This window comes from Mustela putorius, unplaced genomic scaffold, assembly GCF_011764305.1.
Source record: "Mustela putorius furo isolate JIRA1106 unplaced genomic scaffold, ASM1176430v1.1 tig00003834_pilon_pilon_pilon, whole genome shotgun sequence".
NCBI classification, from domain to species: Eukaryota; Metazoa; Chordata; class Mammalia; order Carnivora; family Mustelidae; genus Mustela; species Mustela putorius.
In genome coordinates this window covers 24,426,766-24,440,396 of record NW_025421987.1, presented here as the reverse complement: position 1 = coordinate 24,440,396, position 13,631 = coordinate 24,426,766, and the positions used below count along the sequence as shown (strand labels likewise).

The 13,631-nt window shown below is 41.4% G+C and overlaps 2 protein-coding genes across 4 annotated transcripts in view; one reads left to right on the top strand and one right to left on the bottom strand.

Annotated features, from left to right (window-relative positions):
- Positions 1 to 3,342, top strand: part of RIOX2 (ribosomal oxygenase 2) — a 32,991-nt gene extending 29,649 nt beyond the window's left edge. For both annotated transcript variants that reach the window (XM_045088248.1, XM_045088250.1), the window contains 3 exons: positions 843 to 931; positions 2,176 to 2,262; positions 2,904 to 3,342. In XM_045088248.1, coding sequence (XP_044944183.1) covers positions 843 to 931; positions 2,176 to 2,262; positions 2,904 to 3,062 — 335 coding nt within the window. In that variant the 3' untranslated portion in view covers positions 3,063 to 3,342. The remainder of the gene's footprint in view (positions 1 to 842; positions 932 to 2,175; positions 2,263 to 2,903) is intronic.
- Positions 3,263 to 13,631, bottom strand: part of CRYBG3 (crystallin beta-gamma domain containing 3) — a 110,567-nt gene continuing 100,198 nt past the window's right edge. For both annotated transcript variants that reach the window (XM_004772999.3, XM_013046117.2), the window contains 4 exons: positions 12,598 to 12,721; positions 7,078 to 7,236; positions 5,703 to 5,862; positions 3,263 to 4,956 (listed from right to left, as the gene is read on the bottom strand). In XM_004772999.3, coding sequence (XP_004773056.1) covers positions 4,868 to 4,956; positions 5,703 to 5,862; positions 7,078 to 7,236; positions 12,598 to 12,721 — 532 coding nt within the window. In that variant the 3' untranslated portion in view covers positions 3,263 to 4,867. The remainder of the gene's footprint in view (positions 4,957 to 5,702; positions 5,863 to 7,077; positions 7,237 to 12,597; positions 12,722 to 13,631) is intronic.

The window sequence follows — 13,631 nt, the reverse complement described above, 5'->3', positions numbered from 1 at the left end:
CAGCTCTCCTGCTGCTTTTCTCCTTCTCTGTAGAGTTGAGATGATTATTTTTACTAAGGTTTATAAAAGTTTCCTTTCTCATGGTTGAGACCCACTAAAATAAGAAAATCTGTAAGGTCACCTTTAACATTGATTCCACTTTATAATTTTATAATAATTAATTCCACTTTATAATTTCATCTTTCGGGGAAGTTTAGGATGTGTTTTTGTACCTGTTCAAAGTAGATTTTTACCAACATGTGTATTTTAATCTTTAGTAAAAGTTTTATGAGTATCAGCTTATAGCACAGAGTATCTTACCAGAATTCTGATCTTAGCCACTAGAGTCTGTAACACTATGTTCCCTCAAGACTCCTTCTTCAACCAGATGACCCCATAAGTCTGGTCTCTTTTTAGTGGGTAACTTTTGTATGAAGTTAAATCCAACTTGGAAAAGACTTTTTTTTCTGTGAGCTTAATTAGGTGGCTTTCATAACACAGTGCTTGACCTCCATGGATGGGTTAAGTTTCTAGGATTACACAACTAGTCCTTGGTGAGGTGGTGTGGTATGGACTCATTTGTTGTACTGCTGGGCTTGACACACAGAGCAAATGGCAGACGGAGGCTGGAACCTGGGGAAGCCAGTGTAGGGTGCAGAAGGTACAGCTACTCTGCTTCTGTGGCCTGGTTTAGATCTGTAAGAATGAGCTCCATAAGGTTGTAAACTGTACTTCAGTATCATTATAAATATGGGGTAAGCCAATACTAGAGTTGGAGGGTACCCCACAGTTGGATTCACTGCACATAAATTTGAGCCTGGGTTTTCTAGTGAAGGCTGGCTTTCCTCCTCTGGGTTTTCTAGGTGGACAGTTACCAAGGTTGGACAGCACAGTGAGATTGCAGTTCAAAGACCACACCATCCTCACAGTAGGGCCGGATCAGGATCAATCTGTGAGTATCCAGAGGGGAGGAGGTCTTCTCTCCTCCCAGGACATTTCCATCACAGACCTCAGGTTATCAAACTAACAGACGGCCCCTGCCTTTTCAGACCCGCTTGGCAGCCGTCTGTCCTCCTAAAGTAGTGCCCTCACTTTCCATCAGAGGGTACCCAGATCTCACTATGCCAAGGATGCCTGCCTATTGGGCATTGGTGGTGGGCCCGCATGCCCACAGATCCCGCCTTCATTTCCCCCATGCAGTGTTGGCTGCCTGGTCTCTGCCTTCTGGTTCAGGCCACACTGCACTTGCTCAGACAACTGCAGACCTTCCTTGTTCACGCACCTCCCTCACGCACTCTCCCATCCTGTACCTTGCCCAGTCTGTCATTATGTACGGTTTTGTTGATGTTCTGTCTTCTAGACATGGAGAAGGAAATTTATATCCATAACCTTGCCACCTAGCCCCATGGTTCCTAAAACTGGCATACTGATCCTAGACTCGATTGGAAAACTTTCAGAAATAATAAATTCCTGGGCTTCACTTGATCTGGGTTACAGCTTCCATGTTTATTACTAAAGCTCCCTCCATAATCCTAAGGACCTCGAGCTATGGCTTCACCTTCTTCCTCTTGGCCAGCCATCTTGGGAGGTACTCCAGGAGTGACTGGGAGTGAGGGAGCTAGATGTGTGCATAACCAGACTGTCACAGCCATCAGGGTCACACCTGGACAGGACTGGTTTATAGTATATATAGAAAACCTCAAAACTCTCTTGTATTCTTAAAAAAAAAAAGTCCTAGTAACGCTTATCTAAGAGGTGACAAGGACTGAGGTTCTGGTCGCTGTGTAAGATGGATGGACGGGAGTCTACAGTAATTGGAAGTTTTTATAGATCCCCTTCTGAAGAGGTAGCATTCATTCTGTGGTGTTCATAAATTGCCAGCTTATAACTGGGAATATCATATATGGATATAAAAAAGGTGTTGGCTGGATTAAATGAAACTTGAATGTTTCATTGATAAGCTGATATGTAAGTAGTTGCTTTTTCATTAAGCCATACTGTTTCATCTTAAAAAAGGACCACTGCCTATTTGCTATATACAAATAGTAATCTGAGGTATATAGTTTGTGTATATATATATATATATTCTAACTTTGTGCCAAAAAGATTCTTGGTGTTGAATTTTGTTTTGGAGAACCCTCCTTGGGTTGACCTCCTCCATACTGTGTTGTTGACAACTCTTACCTTTTATTTAAGGATGAAACTCAGAAAAAGATGGTTTACATCTATCATTCCTTGAAGAATAGGAGAGAGACACACATGATGGGAAATGAGGAAACAGAGGTCTGTTCCAACCTAAAATGTCTTTCCTGTGATTTGGTGATGGCTGGGAAGAATGTGTTACCTTTAATTTATGGGGGATGTGCTTTCTTGTGACTGCAGTGTGGGCTTAATGTTTCACTCAATTGACAGAGCCCTTGCAAGGGATGATTAAGTCAGACAGTTCTGTGATATACATACACATATACCACCTTTAAAAGATATAAGCTGGGGGGCACCTGGGTGGCTCAGTGGGTTAAAGCCTCTGCTTTCAGCTCAGGTCATGATCCCAGGGTCATGGGATCGAGCCCCATATCTGGCCCTCTGCTCAGCGGGGAGCCTGCTTCCTCCTTTCTCTCTGCCTGCCTCGCTTCCTACTTGTGATCTCTACCTGTCAAATAAATAAATAAAATATTAAAAAAAAAAAAAGATATAAGCTGGGACCCGGTAGCCTGGTAGGAAATGTGTAATATAAATATGAAGCATTTTAAATGACTAATTTCTTAGGATATAAACTCAGAGACCTTTTGTGAAGTCTGAGTTTTTATGTGGCAAATTCTATACATTGTCTAGTTGTAAGGGTACCAAAAATGCTGAGAACTGTACAAGTTTTTATGAAAATACCACTTTAATATTTTTCATCTGACTAGTTTATTGTTTTTCAGTCCCATGGACTTCGCTTCCCTTTATCACATATGGATGCACTGAAGCAAATTTGGGACCACTCAGCTATTTGTGTCAAGGACCTGAAACTTACCACAGATGAGGAAAAGGAAAACCTGGTGGTATCCCTCTGGACAGAATGCCTAATCCAGGTAGTCTAGTGCCTTCCCAGAATGCAGGGTGTACCGTCTCACAGATACACACATGTGCAAAGAAGAGCAATGATTGATGTGGTGCTTTGAGTCAGTCGACTGGGACTGACCTGGTCTTACAACGATTTTCCTCACCTGTGTTTCTAATAACATGAGCCGTACCTATTTCAGGGAGTTAGGCATACAAAAAAAAGGTAATAAAACCATACTTCTGGCAAACTCATTTATTCCAGTGTGGTAGAAAAGGCACAACTCCAATAAATGTATCATTGAAAGTTAAAGGTCGTTACCTGGCTTTGTCGTTGTTCTTTGGAAGAAACAACTTCTTTAAAGAGCCTCATTGGCCCTACAAAAATCTTTTAAACAATTAACACAAAGAAAAATTTTAAATTGGTTTTATACAATGAAAATATACATACCTTCATGTATACACAACCCCTCCCCCCCATTAAAATAAAGTTACCCTGATAACATAAGTTTTATTAAATACTGTCACACTAATGAAAGGACTCACATCTGTGGGCATATGTGAATTTTATAGATGCTGCTTCAAAGATGACAAAGCCTGAGATTGAAGGAAAAATATTCAGTATTTACATGGAAAGACCAAGTCTCTATAAAAAATGCTCAAAATAGTGGGTCTTTGCATTTAAACAATTCACTGTTATTGTACATTCTAAAGTGCTCATAGGCTGATATTTAAAAATATCACTGGAGTATTTAATCTTTCTATATAAAAATAGAGCAGTTTTCTGCTTTTTGGTAAAAGTTTGGGACAAAGGGAACAGCTGTCTCAACTTAAGTATTTTTCCCTCCTGAGTTGGTTTTAAACTTAAGAACTGTATAATTTTTAAAGGTGGTAATGATTACTTGATATCCTACCTGATTTTGCTTAAAAATGGAAACGAAAAACTGAATTTTCAGCCATTAAGTAAAATGGTATAGTCAAGGCTCAAATACTGCTTGGCTTTAATTTAAACATTTTGGAATTTCCCTTTACTACTTCAGGCAGACAAAGAACAATGGGACTAAACAACTCCTTGAGGGCAGGATGAGGCAAAATCTAGGGTGAGGTCTCAGCACCAGGACAGGTGACCACTGGTTAGTCTTGTCACCCGAAGGGCATCTATTACTAAAGAGAGCAAGGATGGTCACAACTTATTTGTGCTATTTTAGTTTGGCCATAGAAAATATACCAGTATTCAAACCTTTTTCCTGAACAAAGCTGAGGTCCTTCCCTGGGGTCAGTTACAAGTACGAATACTTAACGGTGCTTCAGTTATAAAAGCCTCAGTAGAGAAGAACCTTTAAGGCTTATCTAATACAGCAGCTTAATAGGAAGCTTTATTAATAAATATGTTTTTAGGCATTGCTAAAAAAAATTCATCTTCTTGCAAAAGGATGACTTGACCTAAAGGAATTGGTTTCCCTGTGCTTATTAGCACTCACATACCATCTCCTAGGATATTAATAACTAATACAGGCTGACAGTCACCAGTGTCCTACAATGACAGTCAGGAATAGGACTTGTGTCTGGTAGGTAGGTGAGAATACACACACTTGAGGGAACTTGCTCATCACACACTGGAGACCAAGCAGGACTAGCACCTTTCACAGAAATCAGAACATGCTTTTCATAGGACACTACACAACTGGTAAGAATACTTGAGTGTTTCCATGGTTAAGAGCAATGGTCTTAGAAGCTGGAAGAAAACATCATTCTGCTTAGTGATGTAGGACCATGAGGATAAGTAAATTCCTTTCTGAGGGATGTGAGATTCCTTCTTTGTTCTTTCTAGAGATGGTACAGATTCTCACAATATTTCAATGTCCCATTTCTGTGTTTCTTCTCCCTCCAGGGGTTGATTTACAATTACATGAGTCTTGTCATAATAATTTCCTCCTAAAATGGGAATTCCAAAAGAAAAGATTATTTGTTCACACAGAAGCTCAACAGTATTCAGCCCACTGTGTGGTGGATTAAGACTTCATTTCCAAAGCAGCCTGAAGTGGGAAGCTGAGTTTAAATAAGCTTAGCTATGATTAACCTCAAATCAAACCATAGTATGATTCAAATTGAAAAACTAAGAGGTAAAACCGTTACCTGCAAAGCCGTGTGCCCAACAATGCAATGCTGGAGCAAAGTGCATGGAGAGAGCAGAGCTCGCCCTGAATGTCAGGCACTGTTTCTGTTTCCACAAGGACAGTGGCTGTGACTAAGCCAATTAAAGCAACAGCCCAGACCTTGCTCAATTCCAAACCAAGTTTAAATGATACCTACCATCAATTTTAAGTAAGGGCTTTTAAGGACTACAGCAATTCATGGCAAAAAGAGATTTCTAAGAAATGAGACATTTTGTGGCTGATGAAGCTTTAATTTTAGAATTGTTCTCAAAGATCATGTACCAAATGAGAATTTTACAACTGTCCTAATGAACAAAACCTCAGATTTTGTCCTTAGGCTTTTCCTGCTTGATCCAAGTCACTGATTGTTTTGTTTGTTAAAATAGCGTATCTTTTTTCCAGAGTAAGTAGAAATGAATTAGTATTTCTTTTGTGCATCAGGATTTCTTTTACCCAGGAGGAGGAGTTTTGGAATTTAAAATTCTACCCAGGGGCACAAAATTTTGGGTTTCTTCAAAGGCCCACCTTTAACATCCAGGACAAGTTGATCGCTGAGATAGGAGCTGATGGTGCCATTTCTGTTTAGCCTCCACTTTTGCCGGAACTGTCCGTGTTCGGTCCACAGAGCCACTTTAGCCCCGGGGGTGTCCCGGCCTCCAATCACATCAAGGCATGTGTCACTGGCCTAAAGGTTAGGAAGAAGATTGGTGGTACTGTGTTAGCTCCAGTCAAGTGAACTGGGTCCCTTTACATGCTCTGATCTAAAAGAGAAGACTATCCAGCATAGTTACAATTTCACCAACTGCTTAAGTTGTCTTTAGGGCTACAGGAAGGAGATGGTACAGACACAAACCCACGGAAGTAGAGGTGCATCTGGCAACAGATGGTAAATGAAGGTTTGCTGAATTACAATTAAATATTAAGTCTCTGTTAGCATAAATGTATCAGGTGGACCTTGGTTTCTCTTTTTTTTTAAGCAGGCTCCACACCCAATGGGGCTTAAACTCACAACCCTGAGTTCAAGACCTGAGCTGAAATCAAGAGTCAGATGCCTAACTGAGCCATGCAGCCATCCCTGAGTGTGGTTTTCATATAAAAGCATTGGATGATGTGCCAGATAGCATATAATAATTGCTTTGAAGTGCTTTTCATTTGTGTTGATGAGACAAAAGGAGAAAGTCCATTGGTGTTCTCTTCCCCAGAACATCAGATGTAATGGAGGCGTCATAAAGAAATGTAAACTTTATTTTCTAAGCTTTTTAGTAACTTCTATACTACTACTTCACTAGGTAGTGTGAAACTGAAAGTTTCAAGATGTTTAGAATCACAAACAGCTGACTTTATCTGGACCACAGAGAAAGGAATGTGTCACAAGAAAGAGCACAATGGCCTGTTGGATCCAGTTAGTTGTCACTGGTTTTAAAGCGTCATTTAGGCAGAGCCATAATATGTGATAACCTTAGTTTTTACTTTGAAACAGAAATTGAATTTTCTAGATGAATTTTCTAACATTCTCAGTTAAAAGCTTTAGTAATATGGCAGGTTTTTTTTTTTTTTTTTTTAATTTTATTTATTTATTTGACAGAGAGAGATGCAGTGAGAGAGGGAACACAAGCAGGGGGAGTAAGAGAGGGAGAAGCAGGCTTCCCGCCAGAGCAGGGAGCCTGACGTGAGCCTTGATCTCAGGACCCTGGAATCATGAACTGAGATGAAGGCAGACTCTTAAAGACTGAGCCACCCAGGTACCCTTACATGGCAGTATTGATACAATCATGCAACAGTGTTTCTAGGAAGTTGCATTATTTTATAATGCCATTTGATTAGGCAAGATTCTGGCCCCCCCCCCAAAAAAATCGAAGGCCAAAAGATGGGGTGCAGAGTCCGCAGGGTGCCTGCTTACCTTGGATTTAAAGAGTCCTCGGCAGTAGTGCCAGATCTGAGTTGTCTTCCCGCTGTAGGGAGAAACGCACACGGAGGTGGCCCTTGTGTCAGCAATATTGCCAGTGACTGTCAGATACTCATCCTGGGCCCGGTTCTTTATCCTGATGTACACTGCAGGCTAGGATGGAGAAACAGCCATTTAGAAGGACTTGTTAACCTGGAAATCAGGTTTCATAGAAGGCAAGCTTAGCAGCAAGGAGTAAGGGGATCTAGTTTACACACTTTCACTCCTTCTCCCTTTAGCCAGTAAGTGTGAATTGGTATTTTTCTGTTGATAGGCCTTAGACCACTGAACACGTAGGTTAAGTTGTACAATAATCTCTATTCTACTTTTTTGAAAAATGCCCTTCTGGAAGAGGAAAAGGTAATAGCTTCATCTACTGAATGCCACATGGCAAGGGGTGGTGCGGCGTTCTGGACTTGCTGAGTTTCATTCAGGAACCACTGTGTCCTAGCTATGCTGGGGGAGGCAGAGGACCCCGAGCAGGAAGGCAAGGTACAGCCCTGCAAGGCTCTCACAACAACCTAGCCAATGCTGCAGTAATCACACATACCATTTGAGCTATGGTTAAGTGCCAAATGCCTGCTCTGGGAGGTCTTGAAAAACCCAGGTGAAGCTGAGGGCCTGGGCAGCTGTGGTAATGTTTCTTTGCCTTTATACTTTGTGGACCTTTACACTAATTCAAGGGAAGAGACCATGCATGTTTAATCACTATGTAGGTATTCAAAAATTGGGTAACAAAGAACTTTATCCCCTGGGCCTGGAATATATACCCAAAGTTTTCCAATAAAATATTAAATCTAGGACTTGCCTCTAAGGATAATAGTTAATATTTATTGAGAGCTTAGTGTATGTCAAGCAGTATGCTAAATGCTTTCTGGGCCATTGTATTATCTAAGGTAATAACCAGAAGAACCCTTTAAGAAAATCCAATTATTCCCGGGTTTCAGCACCCCAAAACAGACACACACACACACACAGTCCAATTATGATCTGAATTTTACAAAGTTACCGCAGATGTGGAGAAGCTGGGTCAGCCTGCACCAAAACCATCCCTCTTAAGCAGGATGCTCTAAATAAAGTTGGCTCAAATATACTAGTTACCCTCAGACACAGGGAATAAGAGACCAAGTCCAAAGGTGGCAGTGTGAATGAAGTCAGATAATGAAAGGACATCACACAGGATGGAAACTCCCCAGAAACCATTCTTTTGGCCTTAAGCTTCCAGTCTTGATGAATTAAAAGATAGGATATTCAACATCCCCACCTTGGGTCATATGTTGGCATCCTAGGGGAACTTTGCTAAATAAACTATTTACTAAGGAAGCACTTTCATTCTGAGAAATGTGTTAGGGAAATGCAATAATGTAACATGGTAAGCCCACCATATTCTACACTCTAAACCTTAGATCAACAGGAAGCCAGTTGAATTTTGGTGCACTGCTGCTATGTGAATTTTTTCCTTATTTCTATGGAAATAGACACTCTGGGACAATTTTTTTTTTTTTTAAGATTTTATTTATTTGTCAGAGAGAGGGAGAGAGAGTGAGCACAGACAAACGGAATGGCAGGCAGAGGCAGAGGGAGAAGTAGGCTCCCTGCTGAGCAAGGAGCCTGATGTGGGACTTGATCCCTGGACACTGGGATCATGACCCAAGCCGAAGGCAGCTGCCTAACCAACTGAGCCACCCAGGCATCCTTCTGGGACAAATTTTTATCTGGTAATTTAAAGCAGGTAAAGAAAGACCTCTACTAGGCAAAATGTTTTAAATGTTTTCAAAGCACTACTTCCACATTCATAATGCAACAGTAATGTACTTAAATATCTGTGACTGATAGTACATGTATATAATTCAGTAAGTCTCCCACTGCAATTATTAATTTCTTGAGGCTTCAGTACATCTTTATTAGTTTCCTTACCTTATATGTAGAAGAAAACAGGTGTGACCTTCACAGAGGACAGAGTTCCAATTATGTTAGGACCAAATATCACAGTTTTAATCAATTAACTCAAGTAAGGTACTAATTACCCTTATTACACACTTGTAGTCTGACTCTTCTGTAATTATACTGTAAAATACTGGTTTGCATTATAAGTGCCTTAGTGACCCCTAATTCCCAAAACTCAAAGAGGATCGCATTTTAATTATTACTGATTTCCAAACAAGAATATGAACTACAGCAGTACCAGCAGCCTTACCAAAAAGAAAATGACCCATAGTACCCTTTTAGAAGGCCAGAATTCCTTTGCTGGGTCTTAAAGCTGTGGCCTAAATAAGCAAAGGCAAAATAACCTGTAACAATATTATTTTAAAATAAAATGTTAAACCAGAATATGAATCAGATGGTTTCTAAAGCATAATGAGCAATAGCACAATGTTAATGGCCAAAAAAACTTTTACATAAACTTAGAAGCTATTTTTCTAGCTCTCCTTTATCACAGGACCCTGAACAATCCCAGAGACAACCTTCCCCAGCAAGGAACCACAAAACAGATAATCATGTCAAAAAATGGGCAGAAGACATGAACAGATACTTCTCCAATGAAGACATACAAATGGCTAACAGACACATGAAAAAATGTTTATCATCACTAGCCATCAGGGAGTTTCAAATCAAAACCACACTGAGATACCACCTTATACCGCTTAGAATTGCCAAAATCAACACGACAGTAAACAACATGTATTGGAGAGGATGTGGAGAAAGGGGAACCCTCTTATACTGTTGGTGGGAATGCAAGTTGGTGCAGCCACTTTGGAAAACAGTGTGGAGATTCCTTAAGAAATTAAAAATAGAGCTTCCCTATGATCCTGCAATTGCACTACTGGGTATTTACCCCAAAGATACAGATGTGGTGAAAAGAAGGGCCATCTGTACCCAGTGTTCATAGCAGCAATGGCCACGGTCGCCAAACTGTGGAAAGAATCAAGATGCCCTTCAAAAGACAAATGGATAAATAAGATACTATCCATATATACTATGGAGAATTATGCCTCCATCAGAAAGAATGAATACCCAACTTTTGTATCAACATGGACGGGATTGGAAGAGATTATGCTGAGTGAAATAAGTCAAGCAGAGAGAATCAATTATCATATGGTTTCGCTTATTTGTGGAGCATACGGAATATCACGGAGGACTTGGGAAGATGGAGAGGAGAAGGGAGTTGGGGACGAACCCTGAGAGACTGTGGACTCTGAGGAACTAACTGAAGGTTTTGGAGGGGAGGGAGAGGGAGGCTGGGTGAGCCTAGTGGTGGATATTATGGAGGGCACACATTGCATGGGGCACTGGGTGTGGTGCATAAACAATGAATTCTGGAACACTGAAAAGAAATTAAAAAAAAAAAAAAAAAAGGAACCACCTTTCGGAAGTGAGGAAAATCGTCTCAGCATCCAGCTTGGCTTGTAGAGTTCCTAGCAACATAGGATTAGGCATTATTATATAGTTGATAAAAGCTAAACTGAATTCCCACTTCTGCCTTGCTTTTCCCCAGGGCTTTTCAGTGTGATTACCCCTCATCCCATGTGACAGGAGTGAGGAGTAAGCAATACGTGAGGGTCAGGAAATCCCACACCATAGCCTCTGCCAGAAAAGCCTGCTAAACCTTAGCACCCTCAAAAGAGCATCTCTGATTCTCTCAAGGGACACAATGAATAATGAACTTTCAAAAGAAGTGTGTTACCACAGTAATAATGTAAGCCAGATGTGTCAGACTATTTGTATACATTTTTCTTATTCAATGTTCAAAGCAATACTGAGAGGTACACAGTGTGATCACTGTTCCACTAGAGGAACCGGATTCCTCACACAGACTCACACTGCTTACAAGTGGCAGAGCTAGGATTTGAACCAACAGAACCAGAGAGGGGTGGGAAGGAGCATGGTGCACGTGTGTGTGCATGTGAGAGAGAGAGAGGAGGGCAGAAAGACCACTTAGGTTAATTGTTTATTGGCTACTATTTATTGAACATTTAATATGTTCAATGTGCACGTCAGAGCCTCAGCACTTACATCCACTCTGCTACCCTCAGCTTGGGGCCTGCAGTATATGGTGCCACTCTGCAAATACTGATCTTGTTTTGGAGGAAAGTAGGGTGTGGTTGCTCAACACAAAGTTTAGAAGATAAATCTGGGTTCAAGTCCTGGTTCTGACATTTGGATGTCTTTTGCCTATTTGCTTTTACCTCTCTGACCCTGATTTTCCCATCTGGAAAATGGGAATAACAATTCCTACCTTAAAGGGCTGTTGACATCAAGTGAGAAATGTTTCTAATTAGGCTTCAAATGGAGTATCCACAGACCACTGCACCCAACAGCCAGGCTTCGGTTTCTCACCTTCTGTGAAACCTTCCACCACTCTGTACATGCTCATACTCCCTTTCTGTAAACCAGGCATTGCCTGTAGCTTTTTGATGGCTATACACTGTTTTGCATTTTATGGTACCATTTTGAGTTGGACTTGTTTTACCCAACGAACATGTAAAAGTTCCAGTAAAGCAGAGTATCTTATCTATTCCTTAAATCTTCCACAATTCTTAGCCTCATGTCAAACATCCATTTATACCTTTACTCCTTCATTAAACAGCCCCTGAACTCTTACAATGTGCCAGACACTGTGCCAGATACTAGGGGTAGAACTACAAGCCAAACATGCACAGCCCCTGCCTTCCCGGGCGTGTGGTAGAGTAAGAACAAGCCCCATCCAACTACAACCATGTGGTTACAGACTTTATGCCTCATCTTTGTAGGAAAAGAAAGAACCAGGTCTTTTAGGATCTAATTCAGACTAGGACAGAGGGTGAAAGAGGCATCCTGGAAGATGGGACACAGAGATGAGTAGAATTAGCCAGGCAAAGAAGGAGGGAAGAAACTTCTGGACAAAGGACACACCTTAAGAACCTGAGCAGGAAAGCAATCTGCACATTGGTGGCTGTGTCATGGCCCCATCTGAGTGAGGAGGAGACCAGTGAGGGAACAGGCTGGAGAAGCAAGGGGGCCATAGCACACAGGCACATTGAGAAGGTCAGCTCATATCCCAAAGGATACAGGAAGATTTTGAAAAGAAGACTAACAAGCAGTAGGTGTGTCATAAATACCGAGATTTATCCCGAGTTTTACGTAAATAGAGGAAAAAAGTTCCAATACTTAGAAAGTAGAACTAGGGCAGACTCAGAGTTCATTGTTTTCTTTGCTTCCCACAGAGCTTATGCTGCTCATTTTTCCGTGAGAAGTCAGTACGGTCAATAAGACTTTGGACTCAAAGCTAAAATCCAACAGTGACCTTAGATACAACTTAACAAACTGGTTAATGTCTCTAATATTCCTCATCCTAATTGGAGCCCCTGTAACATAAACGTCAAACTAAATGATCAATGTTTCAGTTTCTAAGGTTCATGACATTTCTACTAAAAAAATCAAGCTATTTTGGGTCTTACGGGGTTTTTTTTTGTGTGTGTGTTTTTTTCTCCTTACCTGCTTCATAGGACGGAGGGAACCAATTGTTTTCCATCCGCTGAATGCTGTCCAGTTGGGGATCTCATTAGGCTCAAGTAAGATTTGTCTTCCTAAGAAATTGGATCCTTCATAAGCTATCCACCTATATGAGAGCAGGAAAAAAATTAGGGTACTTAAAAATAAAATGCAAAACCTTGTCAAAAATACCTTCTTTTATACAAGGTTCATTCTTTAAAACTTCTAGGCTTATAGATTTTTAAGGGAAAAAATGTATAATGGAAAGGCAGGAAGGACTAGGTGAAAGCCCATTGCATTGGGGGCTCAAAAGATTGGCATTCCAACTAGGATTCTGGTTTCTAACCTGCTAAAACAAGGTTCCCACCAGGTCTAAAATTTTTTTGCTAATATTGTCTTTTTTCATAACTCTTCAACCTTCAAAGACAGACCATAGCCTCTCACTGTTTCCAGTTACGCAGCACTAGTTCCTGCTCCCACGCCTGGCTGCGTCCAGGGCCCCTCCTGGGGGCTTCAGAGACCACTCAGACACACCTCCTCCTATAATTTCCCCAAGGCCACCAGGGACAGCTTCATATGATCCACAGAAATCCCCTGTCTTGCTTCAAGACCCAAGAGCTTTTGCAAATCCTCAGTACCCCTGGGGCCTTCCACTTGGGCCAAGTGAGAGCACATAGAAGCCTGCATGGCCCTGAGACGAGTCTTGAAACCTCTGGGGCATGCAGCCATGCCCATTCCTTTACTGACTGACACCAGCTGCATTTGCCCCACAGCAGCACCCGAACAGTCGTGAGGGAGATGGGAGGGCCAACAGACCGAAAATGCCATCTGGTCCTTCCAGACAAAGTGTGCTGAGCCCGATGGAGGTGGTTATCAAGCTGAATAGCGAAGGGGAGTAAGCAAATTCTCAGGACTCCAGGTCACCACTCCAGGTGACCACAAACAGTGCTTTCGGAACTTACGTGTGGAAGACAGGGTGGCTACCTTGCTTGGTTCAGACAGAGCACCCTGCCCCCACAGTCAAGATCAGGCTTGGC